Source organism: Ovis canadensis, chromosome 6 (assembly GCF_042477335.2).
Source record: "Ovis canadensis isolate MfBH-ARS-UI-01 breed Bighorn chromosome 6, ARS-UI_OviCan_v2, whole genome shotgun sequence".
NCBI classification, from domain to species: Eukaryota; Metazoa; Chordata; class Mammalia; order Artiodactyla; family Bovidae; genus Ovis; species Ovis canadensis.
In genome coordinates this window covers 121245669-121268515 of record NC_091250.1, presented here as the reverse complement: position 1 = coordinate 121268515, position 22847 = coordinate 121245669, and the positions used below count along the sequence as shown (strand labels likewise).

Below are 22847 nucleotides of genomic sequence, written 5' to 3'. Positions count from 1 at the left end.
CTCTGGGTTCTAAGGCTCCAGTCCCCACCCCACTGGTGCGTGGAGACTCAGGCCCTTTCTTTAGACCCTGCCAGCACCCAGGTGTCCGGGGGGCCCCTCCCGTCCCACCCTTGAAGTGGTCATTAAGATCCAGCTGTGACCAGAAAATGGCTGCCGCTGCCACGTTTCCTTGCCTTCATGCAAACGCAAGCACCACAAGAGGTTCGGGGCTGTGGTCCTTCTTGTTCTGCTTTGTATTTTTGCCCATACGTCATAAGGAATAGATGCAAGGCGTGATTTTGATTTTAATTCATACCTGGATATTCTTCAGGGATAGGTTTTTCTTCAGAGTCTTTTGATGGACTCTGTGAAACTTTCTCAGAAGACATGGATTCTCTTGTCTTTGCGTTTGGTTCTGGTTCCAGCTTAGACCTAAAGATGAAAAATCAGCAGTTATATCATTTACTTACACAGCACGATTTCGCCTGAAAACAGAGAGGAGTCACAGAGGAGCCCTGCACCCTTGCCTGCACCCTCAGCTGGAGAGCAGAACCATGGCGTTGGGCCCAGCAACCATCCTGACACAGTCCAATGGGGGTGCTTATCAAAGGGCAGTCGGCACACCCCCACGACAGCCCGCACCCGGAGGAGTGCCGTCAGCAGGCGTCAAAGGAAAGGACGCAGGAACCCACCCTACCTCCTGACCCCACACTCAAGATGTGGCAGCAAGGGCCAGCCCACTGCTCCAAGTTCAACAAACCCAAGAGCTGGTCGTGCACCAATGCAGAAGTGGGGCTGAATAAATACACGCACATGTTACATAACACACGATACCCAAGTATCATCTTAAAACTGAACTGTAGAAGCACGAGTCTTCACACACCCACAGGGAGCAAGGCCTTGTCTCAGGTCTCTCAGCCTCATCGCCAGCCCTGACCCAGGGCTTGCTCCCACAGTGTATTCTCTTCCATCCCCAGGGCCAGGAGACATCCCGCCCACCTTGTCTCACTCTCCTGCCTGCAGAAGGCCTCCTCTGGCCACTCCGTGCCCCAGCGCCTGTCTGTCTTTTTCCCAGCAGTCACTGCGGGCTGGGGTGACCTTGCCCTTTCATTTGGTTACTGTCTGTCTTGTTCCACTGGAATATATGCTCTGGGAGCAGGGCCCCTGACTATGTTAAGTCGTGGCTGTTGTGCGGCCCTGGGTTCGAGATGAGTGTGTGGCGTTCAGGGTTTAATAAACATAGGGTGAATGAATGGATGCTTTATAATTCTCAGTGCATTGTTCATAAGAGGAAAAAAAAATTGGTTATGAGATAAGGGGCCTTGTATTGGAACTCATACAACACTATGAAAATTGTAGGCAGATTGCTAAAAACGATCTATGATAACTTCCATGTTATGAGGCAGAAAGACTCAAAAAGAACAATGCAAATGCGTATCAGGATGATATGATTAATGCCAGTTAACATTTATTGAGGGCTTCTCAGGTACTGGGCACTCTTCTAAGCACCTTTATATGCATAAACTTAAGTTAATGCCATACATCCCTATGAAAGTGAAGTCGCTCAGTCGTGTCCGACTCTTTGCAACCCGTGGACTGTAGCTCACCAAGCTCCTCCATCCATGGGATTCTCCAGGCAAGAATACTGGAGTGCGTTGCCACTTCCTTCTCCAGGGGATCTTCCCAGCCCAGGGATTGAACCTAGGTCTCCCACACTGCCGGCAGACGCTTTAACCTCTGCACCACCAGGGAAGCGGCAGTTACTAATATTAACAGTCTTTTCACAGAGGAGGAAAGTGAGGTGCGGGGAAGTCAGGAAACTTGCCCGGGCCAAACAGTGAGTACATGGTGGGGCTGGGATGTGGCCTCAGGGAACCCATCTTGGAGGCCACACTCTGAACAACTAACTGCCCTGTGAAGAGGAGGTTCTATCCACCAGGTTTTGTAAGAAGGGACTGCAGTGACCAAGAGAGGCTGAGAGAGTGGACTCAAAGCCGGATGGGTACTTGACTCTGCAACTTTCCAGAGCTGTATATATTAAAATACACACTGAATTTCCAAAAAGGATGTCTCTTCCAAATAACCTGACCACAGAGGCCATTTTCATTGTTTTTTTTTTTTTCCCAAAAGACTAGTGTTCTAAGAAAGGCTGTTTATAGGAACTGCTCCTCTACAACAGTAACAAAAGAATTGTCGAGTAATTATATGATCAGTCACGCTAAGGGCTCCAGTTACTGAGGCTGAGTAACAGCTACTCTAAAATGTATGCACCTTGAAACAGTAACAACCACTTGACGTGGCTCAGTGGTAAAGAATCTGCCTGCAGTGCAGGAGACCTGGGTTCAGTCCCTGGGTCAGGAAGATCCCCTAGAGAAGGAAACACCACACACTCCAGTATTCTTATCAGGATAATCCCATGGACAGAGGAGCCTGGTGGGTCACAGTCCACGGGACTGCCAAGAGTCAGACATGACTGAGAGACTAACATTTTCACTTTCACCATCTATTGCTGTTTCTGGGGTCAGGAATTTGGGAGCAGCTTGGCCGGGCGGTTCTGACTCATGAGGGAACTGCTATAGGGTAGAGGGCCCCACCACCTGAAGGCTTGCCTGGGGTTAGAGGAGTCCCTTCCAAGGAGGCTCATTCTCACGGCTGTGAGACAGTGCTGGCAGGAGCCTGGTCCCTTCCTCGTGGGCACGTCAGTGTGTCACTGGGCATGGTAGCTGGCTTCCCCCAGAGCAAGCAGTCTCAGAGACCATGGCAGAAGCTTCAGTGCTTCTTTATAACAGTCTCAGCCTCCGTTTACAGCAAACTGTCATTTCCGTCATATCCCACTGTCTAGGCAGTTGTGACGGTCCACTCAGGTTCAAGGAGAGGGAACACAGACCACACATCTCCCTCTCAGTGAAGCAAGAACAAAATCACATTTTAAATAAGACCATGTGGGATGGGATGTTTGGGTTCAACCGTCTTAGAAAAATACATTTGACATTCTAAGTATCACAGATATGTACAAAGATGAACAGAATTTCACAGAAGACATAAAAAAGGTCAATAAAGCAGAGGAAAAGGTGTCCAACAACATGGAGTAACAAAACGATAGTCAGATACTGTGACATTGCCACTAGAATGGCTCAAAAAAGTTACCATCTCCAAACCCTGGTGAATACAGGGAGCAACACTAACTCTCACACATTGCTGGGAGGAGGGTGAAATAATAAGCCCACTTTGGAAAACCTAAAACAGCTTAAGGAACATCTCCACATTGACAGAACAGCTCCACTTTTAGGTATTTACACAAGAAAAATGAAAAGATATATCCACACACAGATCTATCCAAGAATGTTCATGGCATCCTTATCCATAACAGCCAAAACAGTAGAAGCAACTCGAATGTCCACCAACAGGTGAATGGGTAAACCAACTGTGTGGATAGAACGGAGAGACCACCAATTCATGCAGTACAATGCTATTCATTAATAAAGAAGAAAAAGCTTTGGATAAACACAACATGGATAAAAAATTGGTTAAGCAAAAAAGCCAGTTGAAACCATAACTGAAAAGAAAAACACAAAACAAGGGCCTATCTTGTTTAACATTAAATGTATAAATATGATTATTTATTACTTATTTCCTAACATTTTACCTCAAAGATGAGTTCTGGGATTTAGTATGTGGCAACCTGACACCCTGGGCTGCCCAGGCGATGAGACTGGAAACACGCCTGCAAATGCAGGAGACATACGAGACGTGGGTTCAATCCTTGGGTCAGGAAGATCTCCTGGAGCAGGAAACAGCAATGCTCTCCGGTATTCTTGCCTGGGAAGTTCCAAGGACAGAGGAGCCTGGCGGGCTAGAGTCCATGGGGTCGCAAAGAGTGGGACACGACTGAGCTACTGGGCACGCATGCATCCAACCTGACACCTTAGCCATGTTCAAACTAGTATAGCATGAATAAGACATCCATTTGTCAGAATTTTCAGATTTTTTTTTTCAGTAACTAAACAACAAGTGACAGCATTTCTTAGCCTGTTTTCTCCTCTGTAAAATGGGACTGTAAAAGCATCTTTCTACTGGTTTACATGTAAATCTTTAGCACAGTCTAGGGCAAGGGATGAAAAAATTAGCTATTACTACCACTCTTGCTACTGCTACTTGAATCACTGTGTAACGAGAAAAGGCAAAGGGGTTAGATAGTCTTGAGAAACCCTAAAGAAATAAACATTTTTTTTAAAAGATTCTGTCAAGATACAAATCAATGGAGGAAAAGAAGGAAGCAGCTGGCACAAGCCATCAATAATTCAAAAATCTCAAGAGATGGGAGAACACTGCTGCTATCAATGTAAGGGACTCAGTAGGGTCTTCAGTCATGGGCCAACTAGTGCTCATCTTCCAGGCTGGTGCTGTGGAGAGGGAAGGATCTGAGGAGTCTTGGTAGATCAGCAGAGAGGAGGTCTCGGGGTGGTGGCCATGCCTCAGTGGCAAGGCAGCCTTGTCCTCGGCCACGTTCCTTGGTAGGACTGGCCTGATGTCCTCTTGGATGGTTTCGGTTGACAGGCTACTCCAGTAATTCCACAAATCTACGGCGGATGGGGACACAGTCCTTAAACTATTGGCTGACTGCCCATCTGTCTGAGAAAGATATGCTCAGAAATCTGTTTGGAGACAAAAAGTGGGTTTGGATTCTGGTCTGCCACTTGTCTGCAATGTGACACTTTCCTGTTGTTGTTTTTTTCAATCCCCTGAGATTTCTTCATCTGCAAAGCACTTTTCTACAAAGAAGAATCTTGCAAACACTGCATGAGGTCACCTGTGACAATGTACTTAGCACAGAGGTTGGCGTGAAGCACGTACTGCTCTGACTGCTCTGGCTGCTCTGGCTCACCTTCTAAGTACTGGGCCTCAGTTTCTGCATTTGTAAAGTCGCTTCCGGTATCTTTTGTTCTGACCAATAAAACAAGGTTCATTCTGCCTTTCTCCTTTCACTTCTTTGAGAATGAGAAACCTGGCTTTTGGTACCTTTCCAATATTAATACTCAAAATCACTGCAAAGACCAAATGATGCACTAGACCAAAGAAAAACAAACAAACAGTATTACATCAAAGGTAAGTACTTTAAAAATATAACTGCTATTAATTCAAAGAGTAGAAATACCCAGGGGCTTCTCAGGGGAGGTATCACTTAGGCAAGCTCTTAAAAGAGGAGTAAAGTTTTGCCAGGCACAGAAGAGCAGAAAAAATATTCTAGGCATAAAGAACAAAGGTGTGGAATTGCTGGGTCATCAGATGGTCATTTAACTTTGGAGAACTATTTGGGTGTTTAGACGGTCAACACCAAAATCAGATTGATTATATTCTATGCAGCCAAAGATGGAGAAGCTCTACACAGTCAACAAAAACAAGATCAGGCGCTGACTGTGGCTCAGATCATGAACTCCTTATCACCAAATTCAGACTTAAGTTGAAGAAAGTAGGGAAAACCGCTAGACCATTCAGGTATGACCTAAATCAAATCCCTTATGATTATACAGTGGAACTGAGAAATAGATTTAAGGGCCTAGATCTGATAGATAGAGTGCCTGATGAACTATGGAATGAGGTTCGTGACATTGTACAGGAGACAGGGATCAAGACCATCTCCGTGGAAAAGAAGTGCAAAAAAGCAAAATGGCTGTCTGGAGAGGCCTTACAAATAGCTGTGAAAAGAAGAGAGGCGAAAAGCAAAGGAGAAAAGGAAAGATATAAGCATCTGAATGCAGAGTTCCAAAGAATAGCAAGAAGAGATAAGAAAGCCTTCTTCAGTGATCAATGCAAAGAAATAGAGGAAAACAACAGAATGGGAAAGACTAGAGATCTCTTCAAGAAACTTAAGAGATACCAAGGGAACATTTCATGCAAGGATGGGCTCGATAAAGGACAGATATGGTATGGACCTAACAGAAGCAGAAGATATTAAAAAGAGGTGGCAAGAATACACAGAAGAACTGCACAAAAAAAGATCTTCACAACCCAGATAATCATGATGATGTGATCAGTAATCTAGAGCCAGACATCTTGGAAAGTATAATCAAGTGGGCCTTAGAAACCATCACTACGAACAAAGCTAGTGGAGGGGATGGAATTCCAGTTGAGCTATTTCAAATCCTGAAAGATGATGCTGTGAAAGTGCTGCACTCAATATGCCAGCAAATTTGGAAAACTCAGCAGTGGCCACAGGACTGGAAAAGGTCAGTTTTCATTCCAATTCCAAAGAAAGGCAGTGCCAAAGAATGCTCAAACTACCGCACAATTGCACTCATCTCACATGCTAGTAAAGTAACGCTCAAAATTCACCAAGCCAGGCTTCAGCAATATGTAAACCGTGAACTCCCTGATGTTCAAGCTGGTTTTAGAAAAGGCAGAGGAACCAGAGATCAAATTGCCAACATCTGCTGGATCACTGAAGAAGCAAGAGAGTTCCAGAAAAACATCTATTTCTGCTTTATTGACTATGCCAAAGCTTTTGGCTGTGTGGATCACAATAAACTGTGGAAAATTCTGAAAGAGATCGGAATACCAGACCACCTGACCTGCCTCCTGAGAAATCTGTATGCAGGTCAGGAAGCAACAGTTAGAACTGGACATGAAACAACAGACTGGTTCCAAATAGGAAAAGGAGTACGTCAAGGCTGTATATTGTCACCCTGCTTATTTAACTTACATGCAGAGTACATCATGAGAAACGCTGGACTGGAAGAAACAAGCTGGAATCAAGACTGCCAGGAGAAAGATCAATAACCTCAGATATGCAGATGACACCACCCTTATGGCAGAAAGTGAAGAGGAGCTAAAAAAGCCTCTTGATGAAAGTGAAAGAGGAGAGTGAAAAAGTTGATTTAAAGCTCAACATTCAGAAAATGAAGACCATGGCATCCAGTCCCATCACTCCATGGGAAATAGATGGGGAAACAGTGGAAACAGTGTCAGACTTTATTTTTGGGGGCTCCAAAATCACTGCAGATGGTGATTGCAGCCATGAAATTAAAAGACACTTACTCCTTGGAAGAAAAGTTATCACCAACCTAGATAGTATATTCAAAAGCAGAGACATTACTTTGCCGACTAAGGCCCGGCTAGTCAAGGCTATGGTTTTTCCTGTGGTCATGTATGGATGTGAGAGTTGGACTGTGAAGAAGGCTGAGCGCCGAAGAATTGATGTGTTTGAACTGTGGTGTTGGAGAAGACTCTTGAGAATCCCTTGGAAGGATTGATGCTAAAGCTGAAACTCCAGTACTTTGGACACCTCATGCGAAGAGTTGACTCATTGGAAAAGACTCTGATGCTGGGAGGGATTGGGGGCAGGAGGAGTAGGGGACGGCCGAGGACGAGATGGCTGGATGGCATCACGGACTCGATGGATGTGAGTCTGAGTGAACTCTGGGAGTTGGTGATGAACAGGAGGCCTGGCATGCTGCAATTCATGGGGTCGCGAAGAGTTGGACACGACTGAGCGACTGAACTGAACTGAATACAAGGCTTCCCTGGTGGCTCAGATGGTCAAGGATCTGCTTTCAATGGAGGAGACCCAGGATCAATCCCTGGGTCCAAGATCCCTTGGAGAAGGGAATGGCTATCCACTCCAGCATTCTTGCCTAGAGAATCCCATGAACAGAGGGGCCTGGCGGGCTACAGTCTGTGGGGCTGCAAAGAGTCAGACACGACTGAGTGACTAGGCGTGCACGCAATACACAGTTACTTTATACTGCCACCAGTCATAAACGAGAGTTCCAGCTGCTGCACACCCTCCCTGAAGTGTCACTTTTCTTTTAGCCTTTCTAACATCTGTGAGACGGGATCTTTTAGCATTTTATTTTCTTGTGAAATAAATATAGTCACAGGCATAGTAATCTGAAGGACAGTATCGAGAATGCTTTTCACTGAACCACTGGAGAGTAATATGCCAACCTGATGCCCCTTCACCTCTGAATATTTTAGTATTTCCTAAAGATGAAAGTTGAATATTCATTGGAAGGACTGATGCTGAAACTCCAATACTTTGGCCACCTAATGCAAACAGTCGACTCACTGGAAAAGAACTGATGCTGGGAAAGACTGAAGGCAGGAGAAGGGGTGGCGGAGGATGAGATGGTCAGATGGCATCACTAACTTAATGGACATGAGTTTGAACAAACTCCAGGAGATGGCGAAGGACAGGGAAGCCTGTCCTTTGTCTTTAATTTGGTCACCGGCAGCTTTCAAACTGGTTTATGTCCTTTTTGCAGTCCCCATCACTCTCTGAGCCTTCCCTTGCTTTCTGGTACAACAATATGCTCCAAGTTCATTTTATACTTTCCCTGACCTAGCCCCAGACTCAGTCATTTCTGCAAGGAGCCCAGTTCCTGGAAGCTGAAATTGCTACTTAGAAGCCAAGATCTGAGTGCTAAACATGCTTATTACCTCTGGGATGTCAGTGTGTCCAGGCTCTGTCAGCCAGACAGAGCCAGAAAAATTGGTCTGCTTTTGCAGAACTAGATATGCACACACGTTTACGACCACATTTCATTTCTATGTCCACCTATGTAAACTGGAAACCATGAGTTCACACCAGTCCTTTTCATTCTAATCCAACTTCCCTTTCACTCCCCTGAGAGTCTGAACCTGGCTTCCATTATCCTTCTGTGTTTATTATTTGATCGATCCCCCTGCATAAAACCAATCTGCCTCTTCCACCGCCTCTCCTCCCGTCGCGGCGCAGGCTCTTGCTGCCCATGCTGAGCCAGACCTCCTCAGCTCGCTCAGGCTCTGAGCTGCCCCGGGAAACGTCCCCATAGCTGTGGACACCCCCCCCTCACTCTGACCCACTCCATGGCTGCAGGACTTAATTGTTCAGGAAGGAGAGGGGCTTAACTGACTTTTAAATAAAGGTTTCCATTAATATCTGTCACCCTTTGTGTCCAGAGTATGCTAATGTGCCAGTTTTTAATTTAAAATGAACAAAGGACTGCAATGCAGCAGACTTAGACGAAGTTGAGCGCTTTTTTCGCCTTTTTTTTAAGTGATAAAAACAGATCTAATTATACACAGAATGTCTACTGAAATCCTCAGGGAAATTACAAATTAACTAGTTGAAGGCAATTTGAAAAAAGCAATTTTTTAAAAAAGTCATCAGAAAGATCAGTTTATGCTCCATGATTTACTTTAATTGATTTCTCTAACTGAAAGCTGAGCATTTCATAACTGCAATCAAAACAGTTTCCACCTGGCCAACATCTGTTTCCAGGTCCCTTATTTGAAAAACTCTGGGATTTTATATAAAATTTGGGAAGAACAGAAGGATAGAGAGGAGAGGGAGAGAAACACTTTTTCCAGGTCTGAAACAAGAAACTACATGGAAGAAGTTCTTTGAAATCCTTAGATAAAGCCCTACACAAATATTAGAGAAAAGTGATAACTATTTCAGAGTGCAAGGAGATCAAAACAGTCAATCTTAAAGGAAATCAGTCCTGAATATTCATTAGAAGGACTGATGCTGAAGCTGAAGCTCCAGTACTTTGGCCACCTGATGCGAAGAACTGACTCATTGGAAAAGACCCTGATGCTGGGAAAGACTGAAGGAGGAAAAGGGGACGACAGAGGATGAGATGGTTGGATGGCATCACTGACTCGACGGACATGAATTTGAGCAAGCTCTGGGAGTTGGTGATGGAGAGGGAAGCTTGGTGTGCTGCAGTCCATGGGGTTGCAAAGAGTTGGACGAGACTGAGTGTTGTTGTGAAAAACAACAATCTCTCAACAAAGGCTCTAGGTAGAAAGGAGAAAACCCACACTGATCCTTAGTACTGTAGTACTCTCGTTTCAAGGATGGCTGTCGGACTAAGGTGTCCACCAGGGCACAGGTCTCCTGGACTCCCCTGGACTCCCCCAGAGCAGGAAATGCATCATATCATCTAAGCCATCTTCACACTTACAGATATTTACTGGGCATGTACTTCATACTGAGTGATTTTCAGGCCAGTGCTACTCAAGTGTGATCCACAGACCAGTATGAGACTATGAACTGTTTGTTACTGGCCTGCTATGAGTAAGTACAAAAATGAAGAATAACTATTTAGAAACATCTATGGCAATTTGATACTGCTGTTTGATCAGGGGACTCCTGTCTGCAAACAGGGTCTAGACCAGTTCAGGTGTTATCAAACTACAGTGGTGGGTCACCTGATTGGGGGAAGAGGGACAGAGAATATAAGTGTGTATGTATGAAGGGCATTCTAGGCAAAGAAATCAGAAAGGATGAAGGCACAAGAATGTCAAAGGACACAAGTAGTCAGCTTTGGTCAGAGCATAAATCCATGGGGACCAACTGAAAAAACAAAGCATTATAGGCCTGGAATGTCACGCTATGACGGTGAGCTCTGTAAGACACTGGAGAAAGGGAGTGCTACAAGTATACACGTTTTAGGCAGGTGCCTTCTGGGGTAAGGAGAGGAAAGAACTAGAAGGGAGGGCTGGACCACGCTGAGGCGGCTCACACAGTTATCTCCCTCAAGGTCCTCTGCTCAAAGTAATTGGCACAGGGCAGCTATCTGACAGGAGATGAGGCTGAACTTCACAGCCTAAATGAGAACAATTCCCATCTGACTGATCTTAATTTGTCCAAACCTCTGCTGAGAACCAGGAACTGAGGAGGCAGCAGCAAGAGCCCCCCATCTTACCTTACTCAAGGGACCTGCTAGGTCTCAAGGGTCAGGGACCGCCTGGGATCAGGAAGCAGAAGTTAGCATCTCTTTCTGGTGGGTGTGAGACCCAGTGACCACACCCCATCTCGACAGCACACAGAACACTGTCAGAGCCCTTGTTTCTTCTCCCAGGACCTGCTTTGGGCAAATACTGCCTGCCCTCCTGCCTGAGCCATTCTTCCTTTCTGATCCTTTTTTTAAAAATATAAATTTATTTATTTTAATTGGAGGCTAATTACTTTACAATATTGTATTGGTTTTGCCATATATCAACATGAATCCACCACAGGTGTACACCTTTTCTGATCCTTTACCCAGATTATTTTCATTCAACCTCCAACACAAAGCCCATTGTTTGAGATAACCCTGGTTAATCTGACGTTCAAATCTGGGTTCAGCTGTGTGACACTGGGCAAGTAACCCAAATTTCTTGAGTCTCAATTTCCTCTATAAAATGAGATACTAGTAGTTACTAACAAAGTGGCTGTGAGGATTAAATGAAATAAACAACACTGCCTGACACATGGCAAATGCTTAACAGCAGACAACAGTACAAGTTAACATGTGTTAACCACTCACTCCTCCTTGGAAGAAAAGCCATGACAAACCTAGACGGCATATTAAAAAAAAGAGACGTGACTTTGCCAACAAAGGTCCATGTAGTCAAAGTGACGGTTTTTCTGGTAGTCATGGACAGATGTGACAGTTGGAGCATGAAGAAGGCTAAGCACCAAAGAACTGAGGCTTTCCAACTGCGGTGTTGGAGAAGACTTCTGAGAGTCCCTTGGACTGCAAGAAGATCAAACTAGTCAATCCTAAAGGAAATCAACCCTGAATATTCATTGGAAGGACTGATGTTAAAACTGAAGCTCCAATACTTTGGCCACACTGACTCATTGCAAAAAACCCTGACGCTGGCATTCAGAAAACGAAGATCATGGCATCTGGTCCCATCACTTCATGGCAAATAGATGGGGAAACAGTAGAAACAGTGTCAGACTTTATTTTTTGGGGCTCCAAAATCACTGCAGATGGTGACTGCAGCCATGAAATTAAAAGACACTTACTCCTTGGAAGAAAAGTTATCACTAACCTAGATAGGATATTCAAAAGCAGAGACATTACTTTGCCAACTAAGGTCCGCCTAGTCAAGGCTATGGTTTTTCCAGTGGTCATATATGGATGTGAGAGTTGGACTGTGAAGAAGGCTGAGCGCCGAAGAATTGATGTGTTTGAACTGTGGTGTTGGAGAAGACTCTTGACAGTCCCTTGGACTGCAAGGAGATCCAACCAGTCCATTCTGAAGGAGATCAGCCCTGGGATTTCTTTGGAAGGAATGATGCTAAAGGTGAAGCCCCAGTACTTTGGCCACCTCATGCGAAGAGTTGACTCATTGGAAAAGACTCTGATGCTGGGAGGGATTGGGGTCAGGAGGAGAAGGGGACGACCCAGGATGAGATGGCTGGATGGCATCACAGACTCAATGGACGTGAGTCTGAGTGAACTCCGGGAGATGGTGATGGACAGGGAGGCCTGGCGTGCTGCGATTCATGGGGTCGCAAAGAGTCGGACACGACTGAGCGAATGAACTGAACTGGGAAAGACTGAGGGTAGGAGGAGAAAGGGGTGACAGAAGATGAGATGGTTGGATGGCATCACTGACTCAATGGACATGAGTTTGAACAAATTCTGGGAGATGGTGAAGGACAGGGAAGCCTGGCGTGCTGCAGTCCATGGGGTCACAGAGTTGGACATGACTGAGGGACTGCACAACAACAACAAAGGATATCCAATGGTTCCAGCACTCATGTTAAAGAAGACCATCCTTGTTCCACTAAAATTGCTTTGTACCTTGGTGGAAAATCAACTGACCAATATATGTATGTCTCTCTATATGGACTCAAATTCCAGTTCTGCCACCTCCTGGCTAAGGGACATGGGTGAGTCACCCCACTTCCCAAGCCTCAGCCTCCCCATAAAGTACCTGCCTCCTGGGGCTGCTGTGAGCTAGAAAAGTGTCCAGCACAGAACGTGCCCAGGGAATCCTGGTCACAGCAGTTCGTGAGGAAATTGAAGCTTTACAAGAATCAAGCTCTATAAACTTTGGGCTTCCCTCGTAGCTCAGTTGGTAAAGAATCTGCCTGCAGTGCAGGAGACCCAGGTTCGATCCCTGGGTCGGGAAGATCCCCTTGAGAAGGAAATGGCAACCCACACCATTCTCTTGCCTGGAGAATTCCATGGACAGAGGACCCCGGTGGGCTACAGTCCATGGAGTCACCAAGAGTTGGACACAACTTAGCAACTAAATCATCATCATCTACAAACTTTAGCTGCTATTATTATCATTACTTTTGTTAATTAAAGAACACCAATGAAGACAATACTCACAATCTTTTCTTGTCCACCACTCGCTTGACTCGGATGGCTCTTTGTTCTGAGTAAAGTTTACACACTCCTGTCCAGGGAAAAATACCAGAGACCATTTAAAACTGCTTCTCAGGCAAAGGTATCATTATATGCAGTGAGACATTACAGTCTTCAGCTAGCAAAGCTAAAGGTTGCATCCCACCTATTGTGAAATGCCACATGTGACCTTTAAGATAAAATGAAATACTTTTTAAGTAATCTTCAATGAAATCCAAAACGGCAGTCCTGTGCTCCTTCACTTGCTGAGAGTGTATCTCCTTGTGGGCTGAAAGAGAAAAGGACAATATTCAGGGCTCTGTATTCAATTACACTGAAGAACAATTCATCAGCTTCCTTACAACAGCTTCTTTATTAGATGTATTCTTAAAAACACAGCTATAAAACAAGTCCTGTGTCAAGTGACATTTCATTTTTAAAAGAGTGCGATTTATGAGGTTTTGCGAGAGTAAAAGATTAAACCTGCAGAAAAACTACAGTCAAATAATTTACGGTTTATTACGAAGGGATCGTGCTTGACGTGGGCCATTTCTTGAGAGCTGACCCCGTGCGTGTTAACAGGATCCAATGCTCAAGCTGACCTTCAAGGACCATTTTAAATCAAACTCAGAGCACACACTCCCCTCTGCCTGCCCGGTTGCCTGTCAGCTTGGGCTGCCCTGTCCTCTTCCCTCAGCCACTCACATTCACCTCCGACACTGAGTGAAACCTTCCTTCTCTGGGAAACCTTGACTCTCTGAGCCATGAGGACGCCTTTCTCCTGTGAATCATCACTTCTTCTTAGAGTCTGTGCCAGTTATATTTTGGTAGAGGCTGGGTACCTACAGTGTGAGGCACCCTGCCAGTACTTTACACAAAATACTGCTAATGGCCCAAACAATGCAGAAGGCGATTATGATTATGCCTGTTTTACACATGAGGAATTTGGAAGGAGCCCAGGGTCACATGGTTTGGTACTTATTTCTCATTGTATTAATGTGCATGTATTTTCAAGGTATCTCAACGAATGTCCTTAAGGGTAGGGGACGTGATCTGTTTCACCACAGGGCTGCTGCTGAACCTGACGTTCACATGGGGAATTCAACGGATCCATAAAATTATACACAAAAGTTGATGCACCTGCATATTTTTTTGAGGCAGGAAAGTCTACAGTTTTTATCACTCTCCAGGTGTCCATCAGGGTTCAAATGGAAGCTACCCAAACAAAAGTCTGGGTAGAGCACAGCAGCATCTGACCACTTGAATTCCACGCTATGTAATGTAATCTGCATCTGCTTAAGGAAATTAAAAGAGAATCAAGGTAGACACCTAACTTGGGAAGTCGACTCAGTGCCCCAGTAAAAATTCAACATCAATGAAAGTGAGATGATGGTAGTAACCCTAAGGCTAGCTGTTGTTCTCAGGGTGCTAGGAGAATTTAGTTCTCATGGTGACGCCAAGAATGGGCTTCCCCGGTGGCTCAGATGGTAAAGAGTCTGCCTGCAATGCAGGAGGCTTGGGGTCAATCCCTGGGTTGACCCCAAGAAATATGCCATATAATTGTCTCCATTTTATAGATGAAGAAACTGAGACCCAGGGCGACTAAGTGACTTGCCCAAGGCCACATGGCCTGAACACGTGAAGCCAGCCTGGGTGCAGAAGCAGCCAAGGCTCCAGAGCCGTCCTCTTTACCAAGAGAGTCTGTCACTACAGTAGACGCTCCAAGTGGAGAGCTGAGCCCCTTCGTGCGTCCTCGTTCACATGCCGTCAACTGCTGCCCTACTCAACGCTGCCCAGAGCACAGGCACGCCCGCACACACCTCCACACTCGAGTCATCTTCTCTGACCCTGGCCCAAGGTAAACTCTTGCTTCTGTCTGGAGAGGTCCTTTCCACCTCCCTCTTCCCATCCGTTTAACTTGAATCATGGCCTTTGCATGATTTTTTAACAGCTTAGGTTAAAACACTACTGACGAAAAAGACGACTTTGAAAGCTCTGAGACCGAAACCTAAATAAGAGCACAAGAGAGAGCTTTAACTGGCTGTGCCACACGCGTTCTGTGAGTACTTAATCGTGAAGAGGCTGCCGGCTGCCCCTTTCAGGGCACGCACCTTGTGTTCTCAGCTGCTGGATCGCTTCTGAGCAGGTCCTCATGAACGTCTGAGCGTCTTGGTCTATCTGGTCTCGTTCTGTGTCCGTCATTCTCCCATATTCAGACATGACATGACTGACGGAGAGAGAGAGGACAGAATGAAGGGGCAGCAGCAAATGCCCACACCTGGAGTCTGGATGGGGTGTGAAGGGGAGCGCAAAGCTCCCTGCTGAAATGACTGCTAAGCTGAGACTTAAAGGATGAGGAGGAGCTGGCCAGGCTAAGAGGTGGGAGATTGTTCTAGATGGTGGAACCAATGCATCTGAAGCTTACAGCCCCAACTCCATTTTCCTGACCAAACAGCCTTTTGCCCTGATACCCCAAATGTGGTCTTTACTCTCCAAGGTCACCACTGGGGTCATCCTTCCCCCCAAGGTACTTTCCACCCACTGGACAGTGCTGATAGCTCCCCTTCCCTGATCTGCTCTCTCCTGTCTCCTGACTACATTCTCTCCTGGTTCCCTCCCACCTCCTTGGCTGCTGGTTTTCAGGTTTTTTGTTGACACCTTTTACCCATGGGTTTCCCTGGTGGCTCCAACAGTAAATAATTCACCTGCAATGCAGAAGACCTGGTTTCCATCCTTGGGTTGGGAAGATCCCCTGGAGGAGGGCGTGGCAATCCATGAGAAATCCCATGGACAGAGGAGCCTGGTGGGCTATAGTCCATGGGGTTTCAAAGAGTCGGACACGACTGAGTGGCTAAGCATAGCACACCCTTAGTCCCTGAATATCTCTGTTGTCCACACTGCTCTCTTGGTGAGTATGGCTAGGCTAGTGGGTTTTTTTTTTTTGTTAGTTTAACACTTATAAGTCCCAAATTTATATCTTTAGCCTGAACCTCTCCTTGAACTTGAGAAGGATATATCTAACTGCTGGTTCAGTATCTCTATTCAGATGTTTAATCTGTATTGCAAATACGCCCCACACTGAGCCTGCAGCCACTCCCAAGCCCACTTCCCACTTGTGTCGCGGGCAATTCCATTCCTTCTAGCTGCTCAGCCTCAAACCTGGGGTCATCCTGGCACCTCTTTTTCTCTCAGTTCACAACTAATCTATTAACAAATTTCATTGGCTCCACCTTCAGAACACTTCCAGAATCTGATCTCTTGTTATCCCACCCACTGCTAACCCCTCTGGGCCATGTCACTGGGATCCCAAGGCTAGACCGTTAACTGCCACCGCCCAGCTGGTCTGCTGTGTCTGGCGAGCTCCTCCTCCGATGACTCAAATGCACCAGCCTTACCATTCCTCTTACACAGTCAGTCAGATCCTATCAATCCTCCATACAGATGTCCAGTGCTTCCCACCTAAAAGCAGAAGCCAAGGCCCTTACAAGAGCTGCACGAGCCTTAAGGTGACTCACAAGCTCTGGCTCCTGCCCTCTCTGGGCTTATCTTCAGTTGCCCACCTCCCCCTGCTCCAGCCGCCTTGGCCTCTGAGCACTTCCTGGAACACTACAGCTGTACCCCTGCACCAGGACGTACACTAGCTGGCTGTCTTCCTCTTCGGGGATGTCCTTTCCCTGGTTGAGATCTCTATGAACTGAATGCTTACTTCTTGCAGGTGTTTACTCAAAGACCCTGCATCTTAATAAGTACTTCCCTAAGCTACCTTTATTGGAGAAGGCAATGGGCATCCCACTCCAGTCCTTTAGCCTGGAAAATCCCATGGGTGGAGGAGCCTGGTAGGCTGCAATCCATGGGGTCGCTAGAGTCAGACACAACTGAGCAACTTCACTTTCACTTTTCACTTTCATGCATTGGAGAGGGAAATGGCAACCCACTCCAGTGTTCTTGCCTGGAGAATCCCAGGGACGGGGAAGCCTGCTGGGCTGCCGTCTACGGGGTCGCACAGAGTCATACACGACTGAAGCGACTTAGCAGCAGCAGCAAGCTACCTTTAAACACTTGTATCCACCCTGACAGTTTCTATTTTCCCTTCTTCACTTCCTCTAAAAACATTTACTGAACTCCAACATTCTATGTTTTAATCATTTTGTTTCTTTTCTATCTTCCCCTCCAAAATACACATTCCATAAAGGTGGGGGCATTTGTCTGCCTGTTCACTGCTGTATCCCCATCATCACCAGCAATCCTAGGATTTAGTAGGCTGATAAATCAATGGAGCAATAACCAACTGCTTTCAGAATGACCTCACTTAGTGCGTGAGGCCCATGTGAGAAGTTTGACACACAGCTACAGCTGTGCTCCTTAACAGGTCCCTCCTGGTCTGATTGCACCCCTTCCCCTGAGACCTGCAGACATCCCACTTCCAGAGCCTCCCCTGGAAATATGGAGATACAGAGGCCCCAGGAATGTGTCCCTCCTAGGACAGGCCCCCAAGAGAAGAGGGAGGAGTAAGGCTGGGGCTCTCCTCAGGGCCAAGCAGGAGGCCAGTCTCCTCTCCTCTCCTCCTTCAGTACCGGCAAACCCCCAAACCCTCTCCAAGCCCAGCGTCCACACTTTCTGGGCGAGCACTGGAAGGAGGAAGGCAGCCCGTAGGTTCCAGGGGAAGGGATGGTCTCCAGCCCTTCGCAGGGTCTTATTTCCTTAACTAATTTGGCTTAACACGGTAATCCTGACAGAAATGTGCTCTGAGCAGGAAGACCCCAGGGAGGGGAAGGGGGGCAAGGGCCGGGCAGGCAGGCTCATCAACCCTCCCCACAACTCCCCAGTCTGGCACAGGAGGACAGAGGGCTGGGAGGACGAAGAGCTGTGAGCACACGGGCGCAGTCTGTACCACCCCTCAAGAAACTGGCTCAAGGAAAACCGGAAACGGAAATGGAGGCTAACGGGGTTGGGGCGGATAAATGAGACCAGTGCTCACTTCCGAGTGACGAGGCACCCCATGGACGGAGTCGATCTATAAAATGACCAATTTCAGGAACGTGAGGTTAACGTCCTCCTTCTCTATTTTGACTTAATGGAAACTCAGTTCAGTGAAACTGAAAAAGTCTAAAGGTTAATTTGATAAAACTGATTATACTCAATTAAAAGGTGCTGTTCATTTATGATACATTATATATTAACCTTTTAAATTGGAAATTGCCAGTATGGTCATTCTAGTAGTAGTAACGACAGAAACCAAGAAAGTTTCTCCCCCCAGGTGGTACTGTTGTGTCGTCAGGATATTAAGGGAAAGGTCTATCTACCAGAGGTGGAGAAATTATTTTTAATTAAAATCATTCAAGAGATCTAGCCAGAGGCTACTTAGGTTGCTTGCTGTTCTGCTTTAGTAAAATGTCATTATTATTTTTTTTAATTAAATGGGTCAATAAAGTCTGAGTTCTACATTATGGGAAAAATTATAGCTTCCTAATTATGTCAAACCAACATAGCCTTCTGGGTCTGAAGGCAATATTTCTCTCAATTCCATGATCGCCCTCTATCCAAAATGTTCCCAGTGAGGCAGGAGATAGATGGGCCCACCAGGGTGAATAGCTGGAGTCCTTTCCCGACACTTCAAGATGAAAATAGCAGGACAATAGGGAGAGGAGGCTGGGCACTGCCCAGATGAAAGACAAGAAACCACAGATTTCTCATTCTCAAAGTCAAGGAGACCTTCCCGACTAGAAAGCTCCTTAGTGGTCAAAAGGGGAGGCCTATGGGTCAAGGTTACCCACAGGCCTCTTTGCTGGAATCCCCCTTGGCTGTGAGATGCACGTGCATACATGGGAGGATGTGGAGATGCACCAAAGGTAGACTCAGAACCAAAGGAAAATTACTGGCCAAAGGAAATCTGGAAGAAATGCCCCACATAAGTGATTTAAACCACCTCAAGGGTGGGACACTCTCTGAGTCCACCCATGTGTCTACTATCCACAGGTACTGTACTCTTCTCCCTCCTAATAAACACTTTCCTTGTTTCACTACTTCCGCCTTTGTGGGAATTCTTTCCTGCAAAGCCAAAGGGCCAGGGCTTTGTCATTGGCCACTGGTCTAGTGGCTAGGATTTGGCGTTCTCAATGCTACGGCCTGACCTCAGTCTCTGGCTGGAAACCCAAACTTTGCTTCAAGCCAATGAAGAGCAGGAGGGGAAGGGGACGACAGAGGATGAGATGGTTGGATGGCATCACTGACTCAATGGACATGGGTTTGAGTAAACTCCGGGAATTGGTGATGGACAGGGAGGCCTGGTGTGCTGCAGTTCACGGGGTCGCAAAAAGTTGGACAGGACTGAGTGACTGGACGGAACCGAACTGAAGAGCAAGGCCACCAGAGATCACTAGGAACAGGCCAAGGCCAGCACCCTGCACTGGGAGGCACAACAGTAAAACAAAGAAAAGACTTTAAATAGTCTACCACCTTTGGGAGGGAGAGTGTGATGGGAGAAGATAAGGGTGGCCCTTCTCCCTCTGGAGAGAATGTTGGGTGTGTGTGTGGGGGGGGAAATGCTTATTCCCTGGTCCTCCTATTTCTACCAGAGAATCCACACCTCTCATGACACCCTCCCTCCCTCCTCAGTCTCCTCCCTCCTGCCCCTCCCTTGGGGCAGGGACTTCTCTGACTGGCAGCCTGGCAGAAGGACCTGAGCAGTGAACAGGCCTCCAGCCATGGCTCTGCTCTCTCCTCTCCTCTGGGATCTCCCTGTTTAGTGGCAGTGGAGGTTCTGTTCTGCTCCTTCTCTCATGCACTCTCAGGGGCCTCTGTGCTCTCTGTGCTCTGGGGCTGTGACCGCTCCGTGGCACTAACGGCTGAGTGCACCTGTCTAATTCAGGAGCCTTCAGCAAGGCCACTCGCCCGCAGATCTCACCTACGCTGCTACCCCAGATTTCACTGGTGAGCGAGCTTTGACTATGTCTATCTGTGTCACGTTGGCTTGACTTCGGCATCCTCTCTCCCTCCCTCCTCTCTCTGGCAGGAAACAGAGGTGCTTTCCTTCTTTTTTTAAAAATAAGCTTACTTCCTTAAGGCTGTGCTGGGTCTTCACTGTTGCTTGAGCTTTTCTCCGGGTGAGGTGCTCAGGCCTCTCATTGTGGCTTCAGCTGTTGCAGAGCACAGGCTCCAGGGTTCACGGGCTTCAGCAGCTGCAGCACACGGGCTCAGCGGGCTCAGCAGTTATGGCTCCTGGACGCTACAGCACAGGCTTAGCAGTTGTGGCACATGGGCTTAGTTGCTCCGCATCACGTGGAATCTTTTTGGATCAGGGATCGAATCCATGTCTCCTGCATTGGCAGGTGGATTCTTTACCACTGAGCCCCCAGAAGCCCTGAGAGGTGCTTTCTTTATCAAATGGCCACTGACTCACCTGCACCACAGGTTAAATGGGGTTCCAATTCAATAACCATTCACCAAGGGACTTACATGTGACAGGAACTCTCACACACATCTCATTCAGTCCTCATAAGAACACTGCACGTGAGTGAGCTCAGTCATGTCTGACTCATTTCGATCTATTGACTGTAGCCCACCAGGCTCCTCTGTCCATGGGATTCTCCAGGCAAGAATACTGGACTGGGTTGCCATTTTCTCCTCCAGGAGATCTTCCTGACCCAGGGATCAAACCTGCATCTCCTGTGCCTCCTGCACTGGCAGGAGGATTCTTTACCCACTGAGCCACCTGGGAAACCCCTTATCCACATTATCCATACTTTATTTAAAACCAAATGAAAACTAAAGCACAAATATCTGAAGTGAGTTGTGTATACTTAATGACTAATACTTGGTGGAGCTGGGACTAGAACTCAGGTGACTGACTTCCAAAGCCCTGCTCTTTCAGAGGAGCCAAAACAGGGGCAGGAGCGGAACTTGGAGTCCTCTGGGTACTGATGAAGTGCAACTGGGAGGAGGACTCAGTGGGGTGATGACCCGTCAAGACTCAGGAAGCCTCAGGAGCGCTAGTTGAGCTGACACTGTAGCCATACAACCACTGCGTAGACAAGAGTGGAATGGGCCCTGGGGACCTCGTGCTCCCTCCCAGCGTGTGCTGCCACAGTGGCTGGGAAACGGGGAAGCCGAGGCCAGCTACCCGCTGTCCTGAGAAACATGAGGACTTGGAGTAAGTCCACGCTGTGCTGCTCTGGGAACACTGACAGGCAGTGTTGTGAGCTGATCTGTGCTGTTTGAGGAGAAGTTTAAAACTACTGCAAAGTTACAGAATAGCTGCCTTATACAATAATCTTTTTATAAATCCACTGCTTTTTTTCTTTTCTGCACAGCATTTCAGCTGCACCGTCTTGTCTGAATCTAACTAATAGGCAACTGAGCATCACTCTCGTTATTTAGAGCAGGACTCCTCAAAGGTTTTCTGAAAAGGGCCAGAGTGTAAATATTAGACTCTGAGGGCCATACAGCCTGGGCACAGCCGCTCAGCTCTGCTGCTGAGGTGTAAAAGCAGCCATCCATACATAACATGGAAATGAATGGGCATGCTGGTGTTCCAATAAACTTTCTTTATGACACCAAAAATTTAACTTCATTTAATTTTCTTATGAGGTAAAATACTATGATTATTGGCTAAGATGGTAAAGTGTCTGCCTGCAATGCGGCAGATTCCTGGGTCAGGAAGATACCCTGGAGAAGGAAATGGCAATCCACTCCATCACTCTTGCCTGGAAAATCGCATGGACGGAGGAGCCTGATAGGCTACAGTCCATGCGGACGCAAAGAGTCGGACACAACTGAGCAACTTCACTTCACTTCATGATGATGATTACGCTCCCCATAGCCATTAAAAAATGCGAGAACTATTCTCAGCTCACAGGCTGTACAAAAACAGGCAGTGAGCTGGACTTGGCTTATGGTTTAGAGGAAGACATTGCCTTCTACAAGTTAAGTGAATTTCTCAGGTTCGCATGGCTAATAAGGAGACAGAGTAGCTTGAACTAAACCAACGTTTAAAGCATTCACTTTAGCTGGATGCCTTTTGAAGGCAAAGGGAAGTTAATAATGGATTTCCATGAGAGATCTCCATGACCACTTATGTAACCTGAGATGTCAAGTACTAAACAAAGGAGCTGGAAAATGATAGGCTTACACCAGTTTTGTTAAGTTTTCCAAAACAACAGTCACTTCCATCTGTACAGACTATAAAATTAGCATCTGATGTACATACATACCTTTAGAAATAAAATTTATACTGCCATCTAGTGTTGACCAACTATTTTAACTGAGAACTTTAAAATAAGGTTTACTTGGTATGAAGCACTAGAATAATAATTTTACTATATTCCAAAACTATGTAAATGAAATACACTTAAAAGCATAAAGTAGACAAAGTGGTAGAGATTATTTAAAACCCACCTGGGGCATAATTTTTTTCTCTGTTAAAAAACTGATATGAAATATTTCCATTTTTGCACATATTGATTAAAGTCCTTTTATAAATTCAGAAGATTTATTCCATATTTTCTAACTGTGTGATAGGAAGGCTTCCAAAGGGCAAAACCCCTTATTCTATAATGATGGAATCCTGAACAGATGCTTCTAATGATGTCGTTTCCTGTATCTAGTCCAACTTTTCCACTGCTTAGGCACTACAGTTGAAGCTGAATCCTATGGGAGATATGCCACACGAAAGCCGGGTGCAAACAGAGGTCAAGGAAGAGCAGGAGGCATGACATTTGCACTGCAGTACAGTCCTGAGTTTATTGAGAGCCG

At 46.3% G+C, this 22847-nt stretch overlaps 2 protein-coding genes across 3 annotated transcripts in view; one reads left to right on the top strand and one right to left on the bottom strand.

Annotated features, from left to right (window-relative positions):
* Positions 1 to 1232, top strand: part of NSG1 (neuronal vesicle trafficking associated 1) — a 54979-nt gene extending 53747 nt beyond the window's left edge. The window contains exon 6 of the mRNA XM_069593244.1: positions 454 to 1232. The gene's annotated coding sequence lies outside the window, so the exon portion shown is untranslated. The remainder of the gene's footprint in view (positions 1 to 453) is intronic.
* The window catches only part of STX18 (syntaxin 18), a 119205-nt gene that overhangs the window by 21519 nt on the left and 74839 nt on the right, over positions 1 to 22847 (bottom strand). For both annotated transcript variants that reach the window (XM_069593242.1, XM_069593243.1), the window contains exons 3-6: positions 15209 to 15324; positions 13309 to 13386; positions 13083 to 13149; positions 296 to 411 (exon numbers count right to left, since the gene is read on the bottom strand). In XM_069593242.1, coding sequence (XP_069449343.1) covers positions 296 to 411; positions 13083 to 13149; positions 13309 to 13386; positions 15209 to 15324 — 377 coding nt within the window. The remainder of the gene's footprint in view (positions 1 to 295; positions 412 to 13082; positions 13150 to 13308; positions 13387 to 15208; positions 15325 to 22847) is intronic.